The 26,072-nt window shown below is 47.7% G+C and overlaps 1 protein-coding gene across 1 annotated transcript in view; it reads left to right on the forward strand.

Moving 5' to 3' along the window:
- CFAP47 (cilia and flagella associated protein 47) overlaps positions 1–26,072 on the forward strand; it is a 2,697,962-nt gene that overhangs the window by 2,397,787 nt on the left and 274,103 nt on the right. Inside the window, exon 62 of the mRNA XM_085622577.1 lies at positions 8,352–8,513. Within this exon, the coding sequence (XP_085478703.1) occupies positions 8,352–8,513 (162 nt within the window). The remainder of the gene's footprint in view (positions 1–8,351; positions 8,514–26,072) is intronic.

A 26,072-nucleotide genomic window follows, 5' to 3' on the forward strand; every position in this document is an offset into this window, starting at 1 on the left:
TACAGACCCACATGAAAACTGTGTTTGGTGTCTCTCGTCCGACCATGATGTGGATGGTTGTTCTTGTTGCCGGAAGATGAGTTCTAAGGCTCTTAAAGAAAGGGAGGCGAAGCTTTTCATCGCCAGGATGAAGAAAGAAAAGAGAGGAAGGAAAAAGTCCAAGTCAAGGTCGAGGTCGGCGTCCAAATCAACTTCGGGACATGCTTCGAGAGGCAAGAAGCATAAGAAGAAGAGGAGGCACTCTTCAAGGCGTCACTCCGATAAGAGTTCGGCTCCGAAGTCGAAGTCGCCGGCTCGGCGTCGGAGGGAATCCGTGTCTCCTTCTCCAGTCCCGGCCTCACCTCTGGTTCCTTCTTCTCCGGTGGCTTCGCTGGCTCCGGCTTCATCTCCGGTTCCGGATTCATCTCCGGCTCCGTCTCTGGCCCCGGTTGAGGATCTTCCAGTCCCGGGTGAGCCTGCGACGCCGCTTATTCCACCGTCGGTGCCGGTTGGCCCGAGTCCGGTGATGCCTGACCAGTACCCTGCCTTCCCTGGTCCAGGTCAGGACCCCTCGCATTATCCGAATGCGATGTGCGGGGTGTTTTCGAGGGCCATGTATACCACTGGTGCACCTGGGGGTCCGATTGGTCCAATGGCTTTTAACTTGGGAGTGCCGCAGGTCTATCCTCAAGCTCCATTCATGCCGTTCTTTCAAGCAACGCCGTCTTGGCATCTGCCGGCGCCGAGGACGTCGACTCCGCTTCCCTCTTCACCGGCACCGGCTCGACCTCGTTCGACGCCGGCTGCTCCTTTGGATCCACGTTCGACGCCGCTGCCGGCGCCATCGGATTCGAACATGGCGCCGCCGACGCCGCTGGTGCGGATTCGATCCAGAAGGCTGGCACAGAGATTGGTGGATGAAAGGAGGTATCTTTTGGAGAAAGCTGAACCTGAAGAGGGAGAGTTGGTTGAGTCAGATGAGGTGTATGAGGAGCTAAAGGACGCAAGTGGTTTGGATTTGTCTCCGGAGTGGGAGATCACTCCTCCATCAGATGAGCCCTCAAAGGATGCAGCGCCGTATCATGCGGTTATTAGGAAGGCTGCAGAGCTGCTTGATCTCCAGTTGCCAACTACGGAGTTTAAGTCAAATATATTAACTGAGGTATTGCATTCTCCTACGGCAGTGTCAGAGCCATTGCTTCCCTTCAATGAGGCTATTGTTGACCCTGTTTTAGAGGTCTGGCGTAAGCCTTTTTCTGCTCCTGTGGTTTCCAAGACTGTTGCTAGTTGATACAGAGCAGCCCCAGGGAACCCTGAGTTTTTAACATCACACCCTTCGCCTGAAAGCCTGGTGATTCAGGCAGCTTGTTCGGGGAAGTCCAGGGGTGTTTTTTCTCAGGTGCCTGGCGACAGAGAGGCTAAGAAATTAGATCAGTCGGCCAAGTAGGTTTTTTCATCGGCCAGCATGGCACTTACATCGACAAATGCAACTTGCCTCTTGGGACGATATGTGCATGCGCTTATGGATTCGGCTAAGAAACTGGCGCTGAAACTGTCTGAGGAGGATAGGGCTGGATTCAATGAGATCTTGTCGGATGCCCAGGCGGCTGCACGCCAGGTGATCCAGAGTGGATTGGACACGGCGGATTCGGTGGCGAGAGTCACGGGATCTTCTGTCGCCACCAGAAGGAGTTTTCACAGGATGTGCAATCGACTCTTTTGGACCTGCCATTTGATGGTTCTGGCCTGTTTGGCAAAAAGGCAGATGCTGCTTTGGAGCGATTCAAAGACAGCAAGGCTACAGCGAAATCTCTGGGACTGCAGTCTCAGTCGAGGGGGTCTTTTAAAAGATATAGAGGTTTCGGAAGGACTTCTTTTCGAACCTATAGGCAGACCCAGCAGCAGCAGCAGCAGCAAGGTTCCTCGTCTAGAGGTTACAGAGGAAGAATCAGGGGTCGCTCACTTGGCCGTCAGCTCTCCTCCTCCTCTTCCTCCTCCTCAGCCCCTCCCACCACCGCAAAGCAGCCCTAGATCCGCCATTCCGGATCATGCTGGTCCTGTGGGGGGCCGGCTTACCCATTTTCTGCAAGATTGGGAGTCTGTAACTACAGATCTCTGGGTTCTGGACCTTGTAGAAAATGGGTACGCCCTTCCCTTTCGGGAGTTCCCTCCGAATTACCCTCCTTGTCAAGGTGCTTGCTAGGAGGACCACCGTCTTCTCCTACAGGAGGAAGTCCTGAAGCGGTTTCAAAAAGGTGCGATAGAAGTGGTTCCAGAGCAGGAGAGGGGTCGGGGATGCTACTCCCGGTATTTCCTGATTCCCAAAAAGGACGGCAAATTGCGTCCGATACTGGACCTCAGAATCTTGAACTTTTACCTGAAACAGGAGAAGTTCAAGATGCTCACCCTTGCGCAGGTTCTTCAAGCGCTGAATCAGGAGGACTGGAGGGTGTCGCTCGACTTGCAGGATGCGTATTTCCACATCCCCATCCTAAAGTCGCACAGGAAGTATCTCCGGTTTACGGTAGGGTCGCAACATTATCAGTTTGCGGACCTTCCGTTTGGTGTTACTTCGGCACCTCGAGTCTTCACGAAGGTGATGGCAGTGGTGGCAGCCCATCTCAGAAGGTCGGGGGTCTCGGTTTTCCCTTATTTGGACGACTGGCTGATCAAGGCGGAGTCACCGGAGAAGGTGCTGCGTCATCTGCAGGATACAACTCAGCTGTTGTACGAATTGGGTTTTTCGATAAACGTGCCCAAGTCTCACCTGGTGCCCTCTCAGCACAACCTGTTCATTGGTGCGGTACTGGACACTACTGTTTGTCGAGCATTCCCTCCTCCTCAAAGGATTCTCGACATACAGGAAATGATTCCTTTATTTTACAACGGAGCGGTCGTTCCAGTTCTGAAGGTCCTTCGCCTGCTCGGTCTGTTAGCCTCCTGCATCCTGTTGGTCAACCATGCACGCTGGCACATGAGGGCGCTCCAGTGGTGTCTCCGCAAGCAGTGGTATCAGCACAAGGGAGATCTCAGGGAGTCTGTGAGGATCTCCAGAGAAGCTGCGGCAGATCTATCTTGGTGGAGCGTGGAGGGCAATCTGTCCCAAGGAAAGCCCTTCCATCTACCTCCATCGGTGACAACAGTGATAACGGATGCATCCACCTTAGGGTGGGGTGCTCATCTGGGGGATCTGGAGATCAAGGGTCTTTGGTCTCCAGAGGAAAGGTTACTTCACATCAACCTTTTGGAATTGCGGGCGATTCGTTTGGCGCTCAAGGCCTTCCTCCCTTCCCTTCACGGTCAGTCTGTTCAAGTCCTGACGGACAACACTACTGCGATGTGGTATATAAACAAACAGGGAGGAGTGGGGTCTCTTTGTTTCTGCAGAGAGGCCCTGCGTCTATGGTCCTGGGCTCAGGACCATCAGATTTATCTAATGGCAAATCATCTGGCCGGGGTGCTGAACGTACATGCGGACAGTCTCAGTCGGCAGTTCTCCGCCGATCAAAAGTGGAGGCTTCATCCAGAGGTAGTTCGTCGCGTCTTTCGGATGTGGGGAACTCCTCGAGTGGACCTGTTTGCCACTCACGAGAATGCTCACTGCCCGTCATTCTGCAGTCTCCAGTATCCGATGCAGGGAGCGTTGGGGGACGCGTTTCAGTTGAGTTGGAGATCTCGACTCCTTTACGCGTTTCCTCCCATACCCTTGATTCCTCGGGTTCTGAGGAAGATTCGCCGAGACCGGGCGCAAGTTATATTGATCGCCCCGGATTGGCCAAGAAGGGTGTGGTATACAGATCTTCTCCACCTCTCCTTGTGCCCTCCGCTCCGTCTCCCTCTGAGGGCAGACCTCCTCTCACAGTCGGAGGGGCAGGTTCTACACCCCCACCTCCAGAGCTTACACCTTCATGCCTGGAGATTGAACGGGGCAACCTGAATTCTTTCTCTCTCCCACCAGATGTGGTGGATGTTATTTTATCGGCCAGGCGACACTCACCAAATCTATATATTCATATAGGTGGTCTAAATTTGTGTTTTGGTGCGGAGAGAGGTCCATTGATCCCTTGAAGGCTCGTCTATCTAACATTCTACAGTTTGCCCTTTCACTTGCTCAGCAAGGCTTTGCTGTGGCTACTGTGAAAGGATACTTATCGTCTTTGTCGGCTTTCCTTTGTTTGCCGGATCAGCTGTCATTATTCAAATCACCTATTGTTCTTCGTTTTATAAAGGGCCTTACAAACAAGTTTCCTCCAACTCCTTTTATTATGCCTCAATGGGACTTAAACCTTGTGTTAACCTATCTTATGGGTTTTCCCTTCGAGCCCTTACACAAGTGTCCTTTGAGGCTATTGTCCTTTAAGACAGCATTCCTCATTGCAATCACCTCGGCAAGGAGGGTAAGTGAGCTTCAAGCTCTAAGTTCAAAACCCCCATTCTTGACTGTTCATGCTGAACGAATGGTGCTCAGGACCAGGGCTGCGTTTTTGCCTAAGGTGGTAACTCCCTTCCATCTGGGGCAGTCCATTACCCTTCCTTCCTTCTATCCTCCCCCTCACCCTTCCAAGGAGGAGGAGCGGCTTCACCGCTTGGACCCTAAGAGGGCGGTGAGCTTCTACCTGGACAGGACAAAGGACTTCAGGGTTGATGACCAGCTCTTCGTGGGCTTTGCTTGCTGCAGGAAAGGTCGAGCGGTGCACAAGCGCACCCTTTCCAGGTGGATTGTCTTGTGCATCAAGATTTGCTACTCCCTGGCTGGTAAGGAACCTCCGGAGGGTTTGAGAGCTCATTCCACTAGAGCAAAGTCTTCCACATCTGCTTTGTCTAGGGGTGTTCCTGTAGAGGACATTTGTAGGGCGGCAACGTGGGCCTCCCTCCACACCTTCGCAAAACATTATTGCTTAGACACCGAGGTGAGGAGGGACGGGCACTTTGCGCGATCCTTCCTTCAGGACTTTCTGGTATAGAAGGGTGGACACCCTCCTCCGGGAGTGGGGACTGCTGTGGAATCTATTCACAAGGTGAGGAATCCACTGGCAGGTGTATCCATCAGAAGAACAAGTTACTTACCTTCGGTAACGCTTTTTCTGGTGGATACAGTATCTGCCTGTGGATTCCTCACTGACCCACCCGCCTCCCCTTTGTCCATCCTTCTATACCTGTAATTCTATTGATGGTATTTCAAATGTGTTTTTTTACTGTCAAAAGCATTATGTTATTTCTTGTGCCTTGCTATTTATTCTCCACACTGTGTGTGTTGCTTTGCATATCATGTACTGTGTATACTGTGTATATATTGCTGTCAGTCCGTCCATGTGCCTCGAAGGCACGGAAAAAAGGGCGGAACTGACGTCATCACGCCGACGAGGTCTTCTTATGGAGCCGGTGACGTCAGCGGAGTCGCGAGCGGAGCCGTGTCTCTGTGATGTCGTCTTCGACCTCATCGCCGTGGACTGCTACAAAAGTTTACGAATGTTGCTGGCGCAGGGGATATTCACAAGGTGAGGAATCCACAGGCAGATACTGTATCCACCAGAAAAAGCGTTACCGAAGGTAAGTAACTTGTTCTTTATGTTCTGTGTTTGAAAATACCACTTTTAGAAAGTATGTATTTTCTTGCTTTGCCATCCTGTGTGCCTCTGCTGGGTTGTGGATTGACTGTCTGGCTTTGGAGTGACAGGGGCTAGGGATGTGTATTCTCTTCAGACAGCCACTGTGGGGTCGAGGTGTGTTCTGCCTTCCCTGGATGAGTCAGGGCTGGGATGAATAGACCTGGGCCACATTTAGCGTAGTGAGAGGAGACTTCCTTGCACCTGAATTGGCCTTGTCTGCCTTGGACAATGCTGTCTCCACCTCCTGCCGGGAAGATGGGCCAGAGAGGACCAACCTGGTTTGAACTGAACAGACACTGACTGCCAAAAGAACAAAGAGAAATGCAGTATAAATATTGGGGCCCAGACCCCAAAACTTTAGAATTCGCTTGGCTCAAGTAACCTGCAAAGAAGAAGAGCCAGAAGAACAGCCAGGAGGAGTAATGCCTCTTTGCTGTGTTGTTGCTTTGCTGCGTTGGCCTGCAGTTGCTGCTTCTGCCTTAGGCAGTGAAAGGACTGGACTGACCTTTCTTCACTTGTCGCTGAGTATCTCCAAAGGCTTGAAATAGAGCCTGCCTCCTGTTCACAAAGTCTCAGGGACAGCAAAGACTTCACTTACCTCTGGATACCACCTCTGCAACCGTGGGTTTCAGTTGTCACAGAGGGAGAAAGCGGCCAGCACTGTCGCTGACACCACTGCTGGCTCCATGTACTGAAGGCACTGCAGAGGGCACCGCCGCACCGCAACCCTTGTCTCACTGCCGCCGCAGACCGCCGCCACCACCCAGCTGTTGCTTGCATCGTGACCTGTGGGCACTGCACTCCGTACCCCCTCGCTTCACTTCGCCACCCTGGTCTCAGCGACAATGTCACTGCTCACTGACCTCGACACACATGAACGCACCGTGGTTTGGAGACACTGCTTGTAAGTCACATGATGCACCACCCCATCTCACACAGCAGTCTGGGCCAACTGACGCCAGCTTCCATCAACCGGCATTGTCGCTTTCAGCATGACCTGTCAGCACCGCAACGAGCACCGCCTCACTCCGCATCGCAGCTCTGGTTTCACCCACGGTGCTGGACGACTGTCTCCGAGTCGTTGCCTGTACCGTGACTTGAGGACAATGCACGTCGCACCGCTACGCCTCACATTGCAACCGTGACAGTTGCCACGACCGGCCTGCACTGACATGGTCAGCCGGAACCAAAAGTACTGTTTCCGAGTCTGCTGACACTAGCGCCGGTCCACACCAATGTGGTCAGCCAGAACTGTTGGATTCTGTTGTTTTCAGCGCTGCTGTAGCCCCGGACGGAGCTTCCGGCTTCAAGGAACTGCATTTTAGAGCTATTCTTGCAAAGTGCATATTTTTGATTAATGTAAGTTGGCTTTTTATCGTTTTGCTCTTGTTTGCACAGATAAATATTGGTTATTTTTCTTAAACTGGTGTGATGTCCTTTTGTAGTGTTTTCACTGTATTACTGTTGGTTATGTGCAAATGCTTTACACACTGCCTCTGAGATACTCCTGACTGCTCGTATCAAGCTACCAAGGGGATAAGCAGAGGTTATTTCAGTAGTGTATCCCCCTTATCCTGACTAGAAGGAAGGGTCCCTATTTGGACAAAGGCACAAACCATTGCCAACTAGAGACCCCCATTTCTAACAGTTTCTGTAGTTGGTACTGATGTACTAGGTGACACTAAGTGGGGAAAACAAGGCAGAAATCAAAATCAAGAAGGAAGCTAGCAAAATTAGAGCGTTACTATAACATGGTAAGCAAGCCTCTGCTAATCCATGGGTCAAATTGCAGCTATCTTGGTGCAGAAAGATGTTGGGAGCATTGCTCACAGTAAGTGAATGAAGTGAGTTCATAGCACCTACTTTAATTTATAATCCATATGCCATATTGCTTCTTGTTCTCACAAGGGACAACCCTCTTGCTCCTTTTTTGCTTTGGCAAATCCTCATCACGAGGGTAGTTCCACATTCGCCTGCCTTGGACTCAGTGCATGAAATGGAAAAAAAGAAGTGCAGGTACTCTGCCTCTCAAAATAAAAAAGTGCTGGTACTCCGTACCAGAGAGTACCGGCCCATTTAGAGTACTGCTTTGACTGAAAAAACAGAGGAATGCATGTAAAATGTCCTACAAAGCAACCAAAAAAATCTAATTCCAAGTACCAACTCATATACACAATGAGGAATTATTGTGACGTACAGCACTCTCTGCTTGAGCTTTTGCTATCACTCTCTTATTTTGCTCTCTTACGTGTTAAAAATCTGAACATTATCTTTCAAATAGATACATCCTCTTAACCTCGACTTAATGATGTGCTTAATTTAAAGTAGCATTTTTTTTAAATAAAATATTCTTCAAATTGTTAATTGTAACAAGAATAATGAATCCCTTTTCAAATGTACAGCTGCCTAAGAAATTCTAGATAACTGACAACTACACCGCAACAAATTGAGAACTCGGAGTAATGCTCAAGTAATTTAGTCCCATAATTGTAATAATGGGTAAACAGAAAATTTGGAATTCTTAGTGATTGCAAAGGAAACATTCTAAACACAATTGGTCTTTCGTGATGTGCTCAAGCAGGAGTCAATGCGTTCTACGTCTAAATAGAACGTGTTGTTTATTAATGTGGGTATTTGTATAACCCACATGGTTGCATCAATTTGTGATTTGCAACCTTGTATTAGTCCACAGAGTAGGCACTTAGAAAGCATTTTACTGTATATTGCTCCTTTGTAATGATCACCACATTTTTTGTTTTATAGGCATGGAGCAACATTGGTTGTCCAGTGTGTTACAGGAGGTATTTGGAAGTTTCCAATAATGTTAGTTGCAACTGAGCCATGTGTCGATGACATCATCAACATCGAAGCAATCGGACTAAACAAGGAATCTGTTGTGGGCTTTCGCCTCACAAGTCAAACAAGGTAAACTGGCCAATCAAATTTATTTCAAGCGCCTTCACTAATCAATACGTTTCCTTTAATCATAAAGAGTGATGTTATGCCAAAAACAATTCTATCGCTCAGCTAAGCCTACAACGTTTGATTATTCGAGAGTTTGTTGACAGAGGAGGAACCCAATTCACAGTATCCCTCATTGGGATTGCATTTGTTTATTCATTTATTCTCAGTTTGAAGTGTGAACGTGTCCAAGGGAGGGACAGAGAGCCTTTTATATAGGGCCAGGTCACAAGAGTATCGGCACATTAAGTACAGAAATGTTAAAACTAGGGTAACAATATCACACAATATAAACCTGTTAGGGAGGTGGGTTCTGCATATAACACAGATCTATAAACTTAAATTGGGGCATCAGAATATCAAACAATATATATATAGGATGGAAGATGTAGCAACGTATCCCATATTAATACAGGGATGTATAATATGCATAATATGTAATATTAAATACCTCATCATTGAAAGAAACATCACTTTGACACTATTTGTACAATTACCTCATCTTTTTGTATCACCATCTCGTGCTAAGGTGATAGAAAATGTGTAAGAACATTTAACCTTCTGTGCTGGTTCTTTGGATGTAGTGGATAATTTTCATGGAGCAAAAATTGCCCAAATATGCACTAACCATAAAACATTACTTGGGTGTTCTGTGCATTGCTCAATCCAGGTGAAGCTATTAGACAAGTGTTTTTTGCCTTACCATATAATTATGGTGGCCTGTGTGCAAGCCAGTAACAAACCTCAGATGGTTGAAGCACTAGCTTCTGAATCTAGGCAAACCTCAAAATCACACATTGTAATCCTGACAACGATAGCTCATACCTCAGTGCTGATTGACTAAGAATATATTTTGCCTGGAACAAATGGAATTCTGCTACCATTATTCAGCTTTTAAGTTACAAATGCTGGAAAAGAACCAGAGTAAGGTATGGTGTAAAGTATCTTACACTGCACATAATCAACATATCGCAGGTCCTAGAGGTATTCTGTGACTATTCATATATGAAGTCTGAATTTCAGGGATAAAATGCAATCCCATCCATTCTGAACACTTAGGGTGCTTTATTCCTTATCATGGATGGCCTTCCCTTTTCCCTTTATCTCTCATGCTCTCATTGTTTTATATGTGAAGAAATAAATGGTTCATGCTGTACATGACACTCCTACAAATGATAAATGCATCAATACTGATCTATCTGCCATATCCTCTGTAATTCTTCTGCATTCGATGCTGTGTTACACTTTATTCTTCTACACAAATTTAAAGTAATTGCCAGTGTAAAAGATATTAGTATCATTCATTTTAACATTTGAACCACAAGCTCTTAGTGCACATAATTGCTAATACATTTATTTTGGTCCTTTATTTCCATTGTTCATTATATTGCTAAATGACTCACAATCAAAAAGAAACATGAGGATAAAAATTAAAAATAAGGAAAATAGGACAATTTTTAGTGAATGTAAATGTGCTTTATTACTTGTTCTTATTTTATTTCAACAGCCCCTAACTTCTACACGTCAGACGCAATAAAAGGAGCTGAAACCTTGGACTTAAGCTCAGCCATTGACGGACAGCATTGTCTGTCTGGGATATTAGTCCATCGCCCCCAGGATATGCAGGAGATTTTATTTAATTCCTGGATCAAGTGTTAGCTCCTAACTGCATCTCCTATGCCAACTTCACAAGGCTTGGTGATTTTAACATTCAGTTAGATATGGCACAGGAACCTTTAACAAGGCACTTAGTGGATACCCTAACCTCCTTTAATTTAGAGAGAGTCCCCATTGGACCCACCCACATGGCTGGTCACTCCATCAACGGCATGTTCTCTAATGCAACATTAAGAGTGGGTTCCCCCAGCAAGTACTATGGTCGGACCATTTTCTCCTGCCTTTTGCATGGAAGATTGATTACCTAAAGGTTCCCCGTCCTACTTTGCCCCAGATTGAGAACAGATGTTGGAGTAGGGTGCCCTTAGATGAGTTAAGGAGCACCCTGCTGCACTCTAAACTCATGATCCCCTACTCGGTTAAAGAAGTGGACGCTGTGATTAATTCATGGCTTAGGAGGGCGGCCGATCTTGTAGCCCCTATCTGCGCTTCAAGAAAGGCTACAAAGACTCTATCAACACGTTGGTTCTCACAGGAATTAGTTCAGGAAAGAGCAGCTTGCAAGAACTTAGAAAGAGTATGGCTGCTTGTGTAATTGGACTCCGACAAAAATCCATTATAAACTGGCCCTGAAAGCTTACCATAGAATCCTTAAGAGGACTTTCAGCAACTTGTATACGCAATGTATCATGGAGGCTTAGAATGATGGGAGGGAGAATTTTTAAATCGTAACCCAGTTAACGGATCCTAAAGTTACAACTTCCCAGTTGGATCCTTGTCAGTCCCTCTGCTCCAGATTGAGCGATTTTTTTGAGGAAAATATTCTCAAAATTCAGACCAAACTGTTGGGGGGAGGGGGAGGGAATGATTCTCTGGGAGAATGGGACCCAGGATATCCAGAGAGTCGAATTTTGCATTCAACATTGGCATCGTTCGTAGTGCCAAGCCTGGAGGATGTGAAAACGTCTTTTTTGAATTGCAGGTCAGGGTCACCAATGGATCCCATACCCCCTTAAATATTGAAGTCTATTTCAGACCTCATTGCTCCATTGTATCAGGAGCTACTTGCGCTCTTCCTCCACTCAGGTGACACAGCTGATGATTGGAAAAGAGCTAGCGTGATTCTTTTATTTAAAAAAGCAAATGGTGTTCCTGAATCCTTAGCTAATTTTAGGCCAATCTCCCTCCTGCCAGAAGCCTCAAAGGTGCTGGAGAAGTTGGTAAATCAGCAACTCACTACCTTTTTGATGGAAAACAACTTACTTCACCCCTTCAATCTGGGTTTAGAGCCCGCCACAGCACTGAGACCACATTATGAGATGTTTCTGAGTCCATCAAGGTTTCTCTGGACTTAGGACTCAATGTGGCTCTGGTGCTGCTAGACCTGTCAGCAGCATTTGATACTGTGGACCATAGCATCTAGCTGCACAGGCTAGAGCATTTGGGAGTAACAGGCTCTGTGCTGAGTTGGCTATGCTCTTTCCTCAAAGGACGCAAACAGATGTCATGGTTTAAGCTGTATCCTCAGGAGGTAAAGTGTTGAAATGGGGAATGGTGCAAGGCTCCTCGTATAGCCCCTCGCTTTTCATCATTTACATTTCTCCTTTGGCATATTTGGGGGAATCCTTTAACATCAAGATCATCTCATATGCTGATGGCACCCAGCTTCTGCTCATGTATGATGGAGATCCCGTGAACTCAAGGGCTGTTTTTGCTAGCTGTCTGGTGGTATTTTTAGATTGGCTGGAGGTTAACAGGTTACAGTGTAATCCCGATAAGATAGAAGTCTTATTGGTTGGACAGGATCATCTTACTGGCTGGCTTGGAGCGTGGCGAGATAATGTGTCCCCGCCCCCAACGGCTGTGGCCAGAACCCTGGGTGTGCTGCTTGATGACAAACTTTCTTTCAGGAACAACAATATCTCAACTGGTATCATTAAAAGGGACAGTTAGACATGTATGTACACAAGCATCACATATGCGAAGAAATTGGGAGACTCCGGTTATTTTTTGAAAAGTGCACTTGGCATCATGTATTTGAGAAGAACATTTGAAAAAACCAATAGGGGAGATACAGTTGTGACAGCACTGTAAGCATGAAACTGCAAAAGCAACCCGAACTGGACTTGGTGCTAGACTGTGTGTGTGACACATAAAGTGGCGACGCAAGTGACAATGTGTTAACAGCAAAAAACGGCGCCAGGTGCAGTTGTGAACAAGTATGTACAGTGAGTAAATTGGTTCAAAACAGTAATTTTTTTTCAAGGATTACGATGAATAATGTCAACAATTTAAGTTGAACCACACAGGGTAATGCGCCATCCGTTGCGCTGAAAAGTCTACGACGTTTCGATCCTGTTACTTAGGATCATCTTCAGGACCGGGTTGCTGGTTAAAGCGGTGCTGTACAAGGGAGGAAGGGAAACGGGTCAGGAGGAAAGGGGAGGGAAAGAAGGAACGCGTAGTGATTGCGATAGAGATCCTTGAGTGATGCGGCGGTGAAAGTTAATTTGGCGAGGTGTGAGTCTTGAATAGCGCGGCAGTGAGAGGTCGAATTGTGTACTCAGGAGTGGATCTATAAGTAGTAGGTATTTAAACCTAGACCCTTTGGGTCTCCAAATCAGAAACAAACCTGCCATATTCACCCAAGACCCTAAGTTTCGCACAGGCTTCAGTCATTTAGCCACAACTTGCTTACGCCACTGGATGGTATTACGGATTGACACAGCAGTCGAACACAGCCGTAAGGAAGTGTAGGAAATAGCGGAACTAGAGAGACTTATCCAAGCTGACACCTCCTTTACGGACGCTAAAACTCTCCTAGAGAAAATCAACACCACCATTGTCACCTTCAACACGTTTGAGCTTAACAAGAAAAACACGAAAATTCAGAAAGACGTCAAATTCTACAACGTGGATAACGCATATCCATATCTTCGTGACGAATTCTACAACACCCCATACATCCCTCCTAGGACCCGTAACTGGGGTAGATATCGTAACAACCAACAGATCACCTTCTCCGACTCCTCCAATACCTCCAACGAGGATTCCGACCCAGGTGAGGGCCCTAGCACATCGAGGACAACCAACAAACCACCACCCTTAATTCCACAAGGTTTTTTAGGACAAGGCCGCGGCCAACCACAAACTCAACCATGGACCAACCGCCAATACCAACCTCAATTCTCCGGAGAAAGACAAACGCGAAACAGGTCCTACCAATGGAGCCCACAACAGTAGCAAGCCACACGTCCACTGACGTCACAAGTGCCCCCGTCTCTACACCGAACATGGATCCACAATCAATACCTATATTCAATCTTTCAGACCATATTCTATCCCATGACGAGACCCACCTCCTCAGCAGAGCCCTCAGCTTCGTACCCACTGAACAGACCAATTTCTTGGACCTACAGTCCAACCTGCTACTGTTCTTCCGACGGATCCGACTCAAACATTTCTTTATGGACACATCCACGTCTAGTCAACCCATTGGACCCCGCTTCCATCCCCCATCCACCTTCAATTCCCACTCATCTGCCATGCCTCCTGAAATACTTGCATTTGAACGATCTGTCCTACGTGAAATCACAGAACTCCAATCTCAATTTGAATATGTCCCCTACAACCTACTTTAATCTGAAAAACAAGCATTGATCTCCCTCAAGAACAAATCTGAATTAATAATCAAACCAGCAGATAAGGGCGGAGGCATCGTAGTCATGAATACAGACAAATACGATCTAGAAATAAAACAACAACTTTCCAACAACAATCATTACTGCCCTCTCACAAAAGACCCTTTACCTGACCTCAGAACCAAAATAGAACAGACCACTGCAAAGGCAAGATCTCTCAACATCATATCACAAAAAGAATTAAACTTCCTAAATAATCGACATCCACGCACACCGGTGCCATATGTAGTCCCCAAGATCCACAAAGACAGCACCAACCCTCCAGGCCGCCCCATTGTCTCAGGCTGTGGTTCAATTCTTGAACCCCTGGGAAAATACATTGATGCCATCATTAAAGAATTCGTCCCGTCCACAGATAGATTCATCAGAGACACCATGGACCTCATTCTCACCATTGACGCCAAGATAGAAATGGAAAAAGTCTTTTGCCATTTCTACAGCAAAGTCTTTAAGCATAGGATTAGCACAGTGATATCCATGCCAAACTGTAAAATCCACTCCAGCCACAGTATTACAGCATTGGATTGGTAAAATACCATCCAAGCCAACCTGAAATTAATAAAAGCAACCATGTCCATTTCTATCTCGGCGTGGATAGCACTGTGCTAATCCTATGCTTAAAAACTTTGATAGAAAAGCAGACATTTGAGGTGGACAAATTTGGAGTGTTGCTGGTGTTGAGGGTGCTCTATACAGGAGCTGCCTTCCACCTAAACTTGGGAACTACCCAGAGTTCTCTGCTTCTTTTTTGCATTTATATATATATATGTATGTATTACCTACTAGTGGTCGCTCAAAGGTAGTTATAGTTAGGACCTTGTTTCTATTCAAAAAGCGTTTTTTCTTTTGCCAATATCTTTGGTGCTATGTGACGAATCTATGTGAAATTTTCAAAACTAATGGCCCACTCACTTTAGCTGCTGTCTTGAAAATATCAGGGTGATCCGTCAAACAGAGGCCGAGAAAAAGGGGGGCGGGTACCAAAATGCTTTTTCTCCATGTTAATTTCCATAGGAAACTGTTGACACAGCTACAGCCCAAACTGCTAAACGGAATTACACAACATTTGGCAGAAAGGTAACTCTTGGCCCACAGTGCACCATTTTTGTTAAATGGTGTAAATCCATTCAGTAGTTCCTGAGAAATGTAAATATTTCTCAGATATACAAATGTGGCAGCGGAGGATCCGGGAACCCTCCCGATCTCGAGCCTGAGATCTGATTGGCTGCCAACACTTCAAACCAGGAGGTGCTGGCAGCCATCTTGTGACTTGGTTGAACCGAGTCACAAGGAAAAATTAAAAAAAACAAAAATAAAGAAAAGGGGGCAGGGTAGAAACACCCTGACCCCCAAGACCTGCTCAGGGGGGCCCTGTGCCCCAAAAAACAATTTCTGTTAAAAAAAAAACATTGGTGGGATTCGTGTTGGATCTACGAATCCGGCAGAATTTTTTTTTAAAAACCGAAGCGCGGCCTACCGCGCTTCATTTCCTTCACGCCCTTGGTGGGCCAGGTCCCGGAGACCACCACCTCCCTGGGGCTATGTATATTAAATGCGGAGGGCCCCGGGGGGCCCGCAGCCTTGGGGACTACCACCTCCCTGGGGCTTCATTTTTAAAATAAATGTGTGTGGGTGGGCTCCTGCCCCCCACCCAGCCCCGGGGATCACAACCTTCATGGGGCTAATTAAGATAGATTTGGGGGCCATGCAGCCCCCCTGCAGCCCCAGGGACCGCCCCTCCACAGAGCCATGGGGGCTGCCACCTCCCCGGGGCTATTTACATAAATAGGCATGGGAGCCGAAGCTCCCTCACACAGTCCCGGGGACCACCACCTCCCCGGTGCTACATTGCAAATTGGGGGGGTGCAACGTGGCCTCACTCCTGGAGCCGTTAATGGCAGTGGGGACTGCTACCTCCCCAGGGCCAGCTCCAGCATTGTCCCGGGGTGCTTCGCTTCATGGAAGCAGGTGGGGCAATGAGGTCCCCTTGTGTTAAAGACTTGGGACATGTCTTTGCTGAACGCCTCCCACCCAACTAAAGGGAATAAAATTAAATTGGATCCTCCACTAAAGAAGTTCAGGGGCACACACAAGATACCTCACTGAAGGATTAGAAAATCATCTCTCACTTTAGCTGCTGTCTTGAAAATATCAGGGTGATCCGTCAAACAGAGGCCGAGAAAAAGGGGGGCGGGTACCAAAATGCTTTTTCTCCATGTTAATTTCCATAGGAAACTGTTGACACAGCTACAGCCCAAACTGCTAAACGGAATTACACAACATTTGGCAGAAAGGTAACTCTTGGCCCACAGTGCACCATTTTTGTTAAATGGTGTAAATCCATTCAGTAGTTCCTGAGAAATGTAAATATTTCTCAGATATACAAATGTGGCAGCGGAGGATCCGGGAACCCTCCCGATCTCGAGCCTGAGATCTGATTGGCTGCCAACACTTCAAACCAGGAGGTGCTGGCAGCCATCTTGTGACTTGGTTGAACCGAGTCACAAGGAAAAATTAAAAAAAACAAAAATAAAGAAAAGGGGGCAGGGTAGAAACACCCTGACCCCCAAGACCTGCTCAGGGGGGCCCTGTGCCCCAAAAAACAATTTCTGTTAAAAAAAAAACATTGGTGGGATTCGTGTTGGATCTACGAATCCGGCAGAATTTTTTTTTAAAAACCGAAGCGCGGCCTACCGCGCTTCATTTCCTTCACGCCCTTGGTGGGCCAGGTCCCGGAGACCACCACCTCCCTGGGGCTATGTATATTAAATGCGGAGGGCCCCGGGGGGCCCGCAGCCTTGGGGACTACCACCTCCCTGGGGCTTCATTTTTAAAATAAATGTGTGTGGGTGGGCTCCTGCCCCCCACCCAGCCCCGGGGATCACAACCTTCATGGGGCTAATTAAGATAGATTTGGGGGCCATGCAGCCCCCCTGCAGCCCCAGGGACCGCCCCTCCACAGAGCCATGGGGGCCGCCACCTCCCCGGGGCTATTTACATAAATAGGCATGGGAGCCGAAGCTCCCTCACACAGTCCCGGGGACCACCACCTCCCCGGTGCTACATTGCAAATTGGGGGGGTGCAACGTGGCCTCACTCCTGGAGCCGTTAATGGCAGTGGGGACTGCTACCTCCCCAGGGCCAGCTCCAGCATTGTCCCGGGGTGCTTCGCTTCATGGAAGCAGGTGGGGCAATGAGGTCCCCTTGTGTTAAAGACTTGGGACATGTCTTTGCTGAACGCCTCCCACCCAACTAAAGGGAATAAAATTAAATTGGATCCTCCACTAAAGAAGTTCAGGGGCACACACAAGATACCTCACTGAAGGGTTTAAAAATCATCTCTCCGCAGATTTATGGATTCCAATACAGTTCTGATGGACTAAACGTTAGGAGGCTAAATGATTCCTGAGAGCCAAGCCTCAAATAAAATAGCAAAGGTTTCCATACTGTACAGGATACTTTATATAACTTCTTTGAGAGTTCTTGCGAGCAATGTGTGTTAATGAAAGACTTGACCTCACTTTGTATATTCCCATGATGTACGAGCTGTGACAAACAATTCTAAAGTGGTAATTTATTGATTACATTCTAGTAATCCTCAGTACACTGAGTCATAATTTTCCTTCTCATATCTCAAAGCTCTTTTCCCATGGGTTTCCATTACAGCTGGTTCACATTCAGCCATTGTGGTACTGCTTGTGTAATACAAACAAGTCATCCAGCTGATAGGTGAGGATTTTTGGTCTCTTGGCAAGGTGAGGGGGCAGGATTGGGTGATCTTTTTGTGAGATGTAATATGTGATGTCATCAGCAGTGCATTGCAGAGGCGCGAGTTTTAGTCAGCTCAGCTAACTATAACAGCTGAATTTCACAGGTTTTGTACAAGTGAATGTCGGCCTAACTAAAAAATTCCTGTAACATGTGGTTTTTTTCCCATTCATTTCTAGGGTTTTTTAAATGAAAATTCCTAACTATAAAGTCCCTAAAACCTGTGTTTTTTTTCAGTGAATTCTTAAGGTTTTTTAACTAGCAGTCATGTTTGCAGAGTGGTGGAGAAAAGGGGCTGGGCCTCCAACCAGCTCTCAGGAATTCTGCTGCATGGGACTTACAGGAGCTACAAGGAGAGCTTCTTTGCCCCCAAGGTCTCTCTGGAGTAAAGTGGACTTGATCCCCCAACCTGTAGTCTGAAGGAAGCGCGTTTGCAGACTGTTGGAGACAGGGCGAATGGCCTCCAAAGACCTCTTAGCAATCCAACTGTGTGGGACTTACTGGAGGTAACAGGAGGGGTAGTTGGCCCCCAAGTACGTCCTTGGGGCCAACTACCTCTCCTATTACCTCTAGTAAGTCCCACACAGCAGTATTGTTGAGTTCTGATAGCAGACCATGCCCCCTTGCTCCATCAGTCAGCAAACACACCTCCTGGTGCACTCTTGGTTGGGGAAAGAAGTCCCCTTCACTGCTTTGGTCCTTAGGGGCCAACTAGCCTACCTGTTACCACCAGTAAGCCCCACATAGTGGGATTGCTGAGAGGTGGTCGCAGGTCACGCCCCCTTTCTCCACCACTCTGCAAAAGCACCTCCTTCTAGCGTGCTCTTGTGTTCAAGGATGACGTCCCCTTGCTTCTTGAGGGTCCTTGGAGGCCAACTAGCCCTCCTGTTACCTCCAGTAAGCCCCACACAGTTGGATTGCAGAAAGGTTCTCAGAGGCCATGCCCCCTTTCTACACAACTCTGCAAACGTGCCTATGAGGCAATAGATAGCGTACTGAAAAGAAAAAGAACACAGAACTACAGAGAACTTACAGTGCAGCCCCCCTCCTTCAAATTAAAATATTAAAATTAAATTAAATTAAATGGCCAAGCCCTGGGAAATGAGGTCCCCGGGCCGAAAATGGCCTGAGGGTAGAGGACCTCTCGGCCACGCTCCCTTGAAAAACATTTTAAAAAAATTGGCAGGGCCTCGAGGGATGGGATGCCCGGGTCCCAAAATAACTAAGAGCGCACCAGGAGGTGCATTTGCAGAGTATTGCAGAATATTTTTTTTTATTTAGCACTGATAAGCTCGGAGATTGGATGCTTAATCATCTGTTGATGTTCCTTGGTGTCTCAGCAATTGTTGGTCTGAGCCACCTGCTAATTTAGCTTTTTTTGCGCAACATTTTATTAGAATTTCACTTTAACAAAAGCCTAGAAATAATTAACATTTCAAAAGAAAAAACTTGCCATCAAAAGTTAAACACTTGGGACATGTCCTTGCTGAACGCTTCCCACCCAAGTAAAGCGAATAAACGGAATTGGATCCTCCGCTAATGAACTTCAGGACAACGCACAAGGTACCTCACTGAAGGGTTTAAAAATCATCTCTCCGCAGATTTATGGATTCAAATACAGTTCTGATGTACTAAACGTTGGGAGGCTAAACGATTTCTGAGATCCAAGCCTCATATAAAACAGCAAATGTTTCCATCCTGTACAGAATGCTTCATATACCTCCTTTGACAGTTTTTGCGAGCAATTGGGAAGGGTGTCAATGAAAGACTTGGCCTCACTTTGCATATTCCCATGATGTACGAACTGTGACGAAAATGTCTAAAGTAATAATTCATTGAATACATTCTCAGTACACTGATTCCTAATTTTCCTTCTCACATCTCAAAGCTCTTTCCCTATGTGTTTCCATTACAGCTGATTCACATTCAGCCATTGTGGTACTGCTTGTGTAATACAAACAAGTCATCCAGCTGATAGGTGAGGATTTTTGTCCTCTTGGCAAGGTGAGGGGGCAGGAAGGGGCGATCCTTTGTTAAATGTAATCACTGGCGCTGTTGCATTATCTGCATATGACACTATCCTAAAGAAAAAGTGTTAATAAGGAAAACTAATACTCTGCATTCAGGTCAGGAAATGAGGAGAACCTAGCCAGATCCTGGATCTAGCATCTATAACTGAGACCGATCCAGACCGTTCCAGTGAAATATGCTGATTTTGTCCTGTTGTAATTTGCTAACAGCAGGACACATATAGCAGTGCATGCACATTATCGGCTCCCTGTTCAGAGCAGCAACATGAGGTGCTGAGGGGGTTTCTTATTTTTAGCTCCTGCTGGGCACAGCACAAACGCCTCACTTAAATGGTCATCAGCCCTCTTTTTCGTCAGATTTTCACCTGGGCTAGGGGCAATCTGAAGCCTAACCCCCTAGATGCCAGTGGGGGAAACAAAGGCAATTAGGTTTTTAGCTTCACAAATGCTTAAGAGATAGTTTTATTTGGGAGCAGGTTTTGGATTTAGCTCAATCCCTGTATGTTAGAGATATGCATGCACTGTAGGAATGGCAGATGTAAGGCATGGCCACGGAGGCCTAGATGTCAGTCACAGTGTGGGACTGCTCCTGACCTCCTCCACCATCCTGACTTATCCTTGCTGGTCGGATTGCCATCCTGGTGATCTGCCCCCCTCCCTGACCACCCAAGGTGCCTACAGCTGTTCCTACTCGAGCTGGGGCCCAGAGGGTTATCGTAGCGACCGAACACCATGGACACCAGGACGAGGCATAAACTTCATCGCCGCTGAAGTGACCTGCCAGGCTTCCTCCTCTTATGGGTGGTGACTTAGCCCTCGACAGTGGCGCAAGATGACATGGCCTGAGATGCGGGACCTGGTTGCTGTTGGCTCAGGTTGCAGGGAGATCTCCCTCACCTCCCTGCGGTGTCTCCCGGGTGTTTTGGAGACCTTGCTGTGCGGGCTTCGCCTGACCCCTGACCCTATCCTACTGCGGGGCAAGCTGGTGACCCATTCGTCCTTCTGCCTCGGCACCGGCGATCTTGTCATGCTGTTGCCTTCACCTGCGTTGCTATGTAGTGTGCAGCCAGCTAGAACCGGCCTCCTTTTTGGCTGCTTCTTTGGTAGTGCTGGGTCTGGACCTTCCTTGGTGGTACCAGGGGAACTGCACTGGTCAGCAGAGACCTGCCCAGTACTGTGGACTTACTGATGACCTCGAAGTCTGTACCAGCATTAGGGGATGGCCCCCTGGAACCTGTTTCATGGAGTGGGTGGGTGGGGACCCTGGACTGGGTGCCCATTTGGACATGATATCTGCCCGCCAAATTGGCTGCCTCCCCCGGTGGAAACCGGCTGCCTCCCCCCTTGCTGCCCCAGAAATGCTGACTGCTCCTTCTGCTCCTGTGTCGGACCCTGATGCCTTGCGACTGCCACTGAGTGGGAAGACAGTGCTGTTTTGTAACAGTGATGCCTACACCGGTAGGGAAGAGGTCCTGAGGAGGGGCAGTGGTGGTGGTGGGGCAGGTGCATCTGCCTCCCGGCCCCATATCTGCTCTTCCGGGCCCCCATCTCTTTTTCTCTCCTCTCCTCCTCCTCACCCCTTCCCTTTTGGGAACTCTGGTAGAGAGGGGTTGGGGAGCTTGTCCCGGTGGGTGGAACTGGGTGCTTCTTGCACTGCCGCCGGCCTTCCTTTAGAGAGGGCCCGCACTTTAAGGCCAGCCATACAGCCCGGATGTAAGACCTGCTCCTCCCCCCAGAGTAGACCTGACTGTTCATGCTGCCTGAGGTTGAGTGGGCCAGTGTGGGCCTTTGATCCCCGGTTCTCGTTGGAGCCACAATGGGCAAGGGCAAGGCCTTGCAGGCCTCACAGGACCAAACCAAGATGGACCGGTTCACCACTGCAACGGTGCGCAGCGGAGGCTTGGCCTGCTCCTCCTCAGTGATATCTCCCCAGGTGCTTGCCCAGCCTGATCTTGCTGCCATCCTTAAGGCCATTCAAGACTCAAAATGTGCATTAGAGGCTAGAGGGGGCGTGGTTCAAGTAGATATTTTGCTCCTTTGACAGGACCGTAGAAATATTGCCATCCATGTCACGGAGGCTGAGTACTGGGTGTCCTCAGTGGAGGATGACGTGGTTGTCCTGATGCAATAGGTTGCTGGTTTGTTATTCTCCATGGCAGACCTGGAGGAGAGGGCCGAGGACACAGGAAATCGATCTTGCCGCAAATACCTCTGATTCGTTGGATTTCTGGAAGGCTCTGAGGCTTCGGACATTGCTAAATTCCTAGATGACTGGCTCCGTTCATGGGTCCCGGAGACTGCGTTTACATGGTGGTTTGCGGTGAAGCAGGTCCACTGATCCTTTGCTTCACACCCTCCTACTGGGGCACCAGCATGCCCGCTGATTGCCAGAATACAAAATTTCTGGGACAGGGACGCCATCCTCAGAGTGGCCCGAAAGCAACATGACATTCATTATCAAACATCCCACGTAATGATCTTTCTTGACTATACTAAGGCGTTCCAACAACATTGTTGCTTCTTTACTGAGGTCAACAAAAAGCTCAATCTCCAGTATATGCTCCTTTTTCCTGCAAAATTGAAGGTACTTTTCAATTCTAAATCCTACTTCTTTGAAACCCCTTGTAGGCCTGGGAGTATGTTGAGGAGAGGAGAGACCTAGGAGCACCACCTGGGGAGGTGGGCCCTTTGGGCTGACCACAGTGGGCACCACTATTCATGTCCCGAGACCATAGAGTAGGCGACACACACATTCTTACAATCCCTGTGCCTGAGTCGAAGGCTCGTCTGGTTCATCAGGCCCAGACTCGGATCACACAATTGCTGGAGACACCCTTGGAGGTGACCAGTTTTCATATTTTCTGAGCACCCGTGACCTGGAGGGCGAGACTCCTGGGGACCACCTGTGTTGAATGCCTGGCTAAGGCTTTTTGGGAGGTGAGAGGAGGTGTGGTTGTGCAGGGGAATATGGTCAAATTACACACTGTACTGAACTGACATCTTTCTTTTTTTTCTCTGGCTAGCGTATTATCCTACATGGAGGAGGTCCACATTAATTGTCCGAACTCTCCCTTTTTCCTATTCTTCTTTTTGCTCTTCCTTCCTTTGGAGTTCAACTTTGGGTGACATATAAGGGTGGAAATACGGGGTGGAGGAAGTTGGGGGGGGCAAGGTGAATTGTTTATTGCATTGTGTTTTTCTGTTTTGTACCGTGTCCACAAATGTTCCTTTTAGCCCTAGCGCTGCACCGCACACATAGTCCATTCCTGTTGCCGCCACCGGTGACATCCCCATTTTCCCATCTCAGACAGAGATCACTGACCACCGTTTGCCACTCCCACAGCCACTATGCCTTCCTTTAAACTGATGTCCTGGAATGTGAACAGCTTGCTGGACTGCACTGAACACTTTACCATCCTGTGTGATGCCAAAGGATTCCAGCCTGCTGTGCTTATGCTACAGGAGACTAATCTGTTGGGATCCCACTGTAATTTTCTCCGGCGCGCCGGCTTTGATAGGACATATCACTCTGGCTTTTTCCGGGGATCCAGGTGTGTGGCCATCTTGTTACACAAAGAATTCTCTCTGGCGGTCACCAATACTCACGCAGGGCCCGATTCACAGAACTAACTTAAGACAAAATCCTAAACTTACTACCATTTTGGTATTCACAGAAGGCACTTACTCATTTCGGTATTCACAGAAGTTAGTAGTCCTAACTTTAGGACTCCTAAATGCCTTCTGTGAATACCGAAAGCCTTAAAATTAGGATTTTTCTCAGTTTAGTAGTAGTATAGTTAGGACTCCTAACTTTAGGACTCCTAAATGCCTTCTGTGAATACCGAAAGTCTTAAAATTAGGATTTTTCTCAATTTAGTAGTCCTAAGTCTAAACTTAGGACTACTAAATTGAGAAAAATCCTACTTTTAAGACTTTCGGTACTCACAGAAGGCATTTAGGAGTCCTAAAGTTAGGAGTCCTAACTATACTACTACTAAACTGAGAAAAATCCTAATTTTAAGACTTTCGGTATTCACAGAAGGCATTTAGGAGTCCTAAAGTTAGGACTCCTAACTTCTGTGAATACCGAAATGAGTAAGTGCCTTCTGTGAATACCAAAATGGTAGTAAGTTTAGGATTTTGTCTTAAGTTAGTTCTGTGAATCGGGCCCGTAGACCCTAATGGTAGATATGTCTGGTTAGAGGGCTTACTTGAAGGTGGACAGCACAATTTTGTTTCAATATACGTACCTAAACGTGCACCCTCCACCACACTGACTAACCTGTCTGTAGGCACTACTATCCTTGGCAAGGGCTTTAGCACTGCGCACAACCCAGAGATGGATGCAACTGGACCTCCCACCCTAGGGCGGGCCTTCAGTGCACGTCAACTTGAACCCTGGACAGATGTCCTTGGGCTCTGTAATGTGTGGAGGGTTTGGCACCCCCACGATCACACGTACATGCATAGCTCAGCAGCCCACAAAACAGAGTCTCGGACAGATCTCTTCCTCTTGCCTGCCACTGATGTCTGCCACGTTACATGTGTAACCATCCACCCATTGGATCTCTGTCAATGCTCCTCTTACCCAGACCGTAGGAAACACAGGCCGGGCCCAGAGACCCATATGGCACCTCAATGCTTGGTACCACACTGACGCCCACTTTGATACCTACTTGGAGTTTGAACCCCATTCTTACTTCGCGAATAACCAAGGGTCGGTGGACACAGTAGGTGCGCGCTAGGTGGCTAGTACGCTGGAGATTAGGGGACTATCGAAAGGATTTATCAGAGGTAGTAAGAAAAATAAACTATTGCACGTTACAGCCCTAGCGACTCAGATTCATACCCTGGAGTGTCAAGCCCTGAATATTCCCTCCCACAACATGTACGTCAGGTGGTAGTGCCAGAGACCAAATGAGACAGATTTTTCTGGAAGAGGCCAGACAATGCTGGAGGGCAAGAACAAGGAATATATATGAACACAGTGATAAACTGGGGAAATTCCTTTACTGGCTCACAACTTCTAGAATAGTGCCCCTGAATATAGATGCACGAGGCAGGCGATTGATGCACACTCCCGACATTCTACAGGCATTTGCTATCTTTTACCGAGACTTGTATCCATACAGACCACAGCCCCCCTGGGAGATGGAATACACATTGCTAGCGTACATTCCGCCTCCCTCGATTTCCCTCTCCATAGACCAACCCATTATGGCGGACGAGATCGAGACCGCCCTGTTTGACTTGTCGATGGACAAAATGCCTGACCTCTATGAATTCCCAGTGGAAAATCGGATGTTCCGCACTTAATTAACACGCTCATGCTTTATACCTAGGTTGGAGCAAAGGGGGCATTCCTCCCGGGGCTTGATCTGGCCTCCATAGTGGTAATCTCTAAAAAGGGCCACCTTTCGGATCATTGATCCTCTCATAGGCCCATCTCCTTAATTAACTCTGAGGTCAAACTCTTTGCTAAAATCAACGCCAACCGTTTGCAGGTTGCCCTTCCATACCTGATCCACTGTGACCAGTGAAGATTTATGCCAGGGCTAAGTACTTGGCACTGCATCAGATGGGTTCATGTGGCACTCTTTTGCATAACCTGCTCCCTTCTTCCTGACACTCTGCTTGTAATAGATTTTGAGAAAGCCCTTAACACAGGGGACTGCTACTTCCTGCATATCGCCTGAAACGTGGTCTGGGGGCTTACTTACAGCCATTGGGGTCCTCTATTGCAAACCCTTCACACAGGTTCAGGTAAATGGGTCCCTCTCTGCCCTGTTCCTAATCCGTAGGGGTGCCTGCCAGGACTCTCCTCTCTTCCCTCTACTGTTCGCCATGGTGATCAAGGCACTTGGGCGGCTCTTGCGCTGTGATGCCCAGTGTCGTGCGTGATTTCTGGGATGATGGACCAGAGGAGTGAATTTTGTTTTATGCAGACAACATCCTGCTTTTCCTGGCTGACCCACTAACCTCGGTCCCATGTCTCATCCTGCTTGATCTATATGAGGAAGCCTCTGGTCTCTGTATGAGTAGATCCAAATCCATAGTGGTCCCGATCCAAGGAAACTGATATTGAGGAGTGCCGTCTTTCCTTTAAGTTATTAGGGAGTCCATATCTATCTGCTGCCGGAACTTATGAGACATCTCAATCTAACACCCCTAATGATGAATATGAAACGTGACATCCAGAGATGGGCACAGCTCCCACTCCATCGCATTGCCCTTTTTAAGATGATCTTACCTCATTTCCTTTATGCCTTTCAGCATTTCCCAATCCCAAGCCAGCGGTTCCGAACTAAGAATTCCATCCTTCAGTCATTTCTATGTTCTGGTGGCCACTCACGCACAGCCTTTGCCAACAGCCAACAATCCCCGTATGAGGTTGGACTGGTGATGGT

Source organism: Triturus cristatus, chromosome 8 (assembly GCF_964204655.1).
Source record: "Triturus cristatus chromosome 8, aTriCri1.1, whole genome shotgun sequence".
Classification (NCBI taxonomy): domain Eukaryota; kingdom Metazoa; phylum Chordata; class Amphibia; order Caudata; family Salamandridae; genus Triturus; species Triturus cristatus.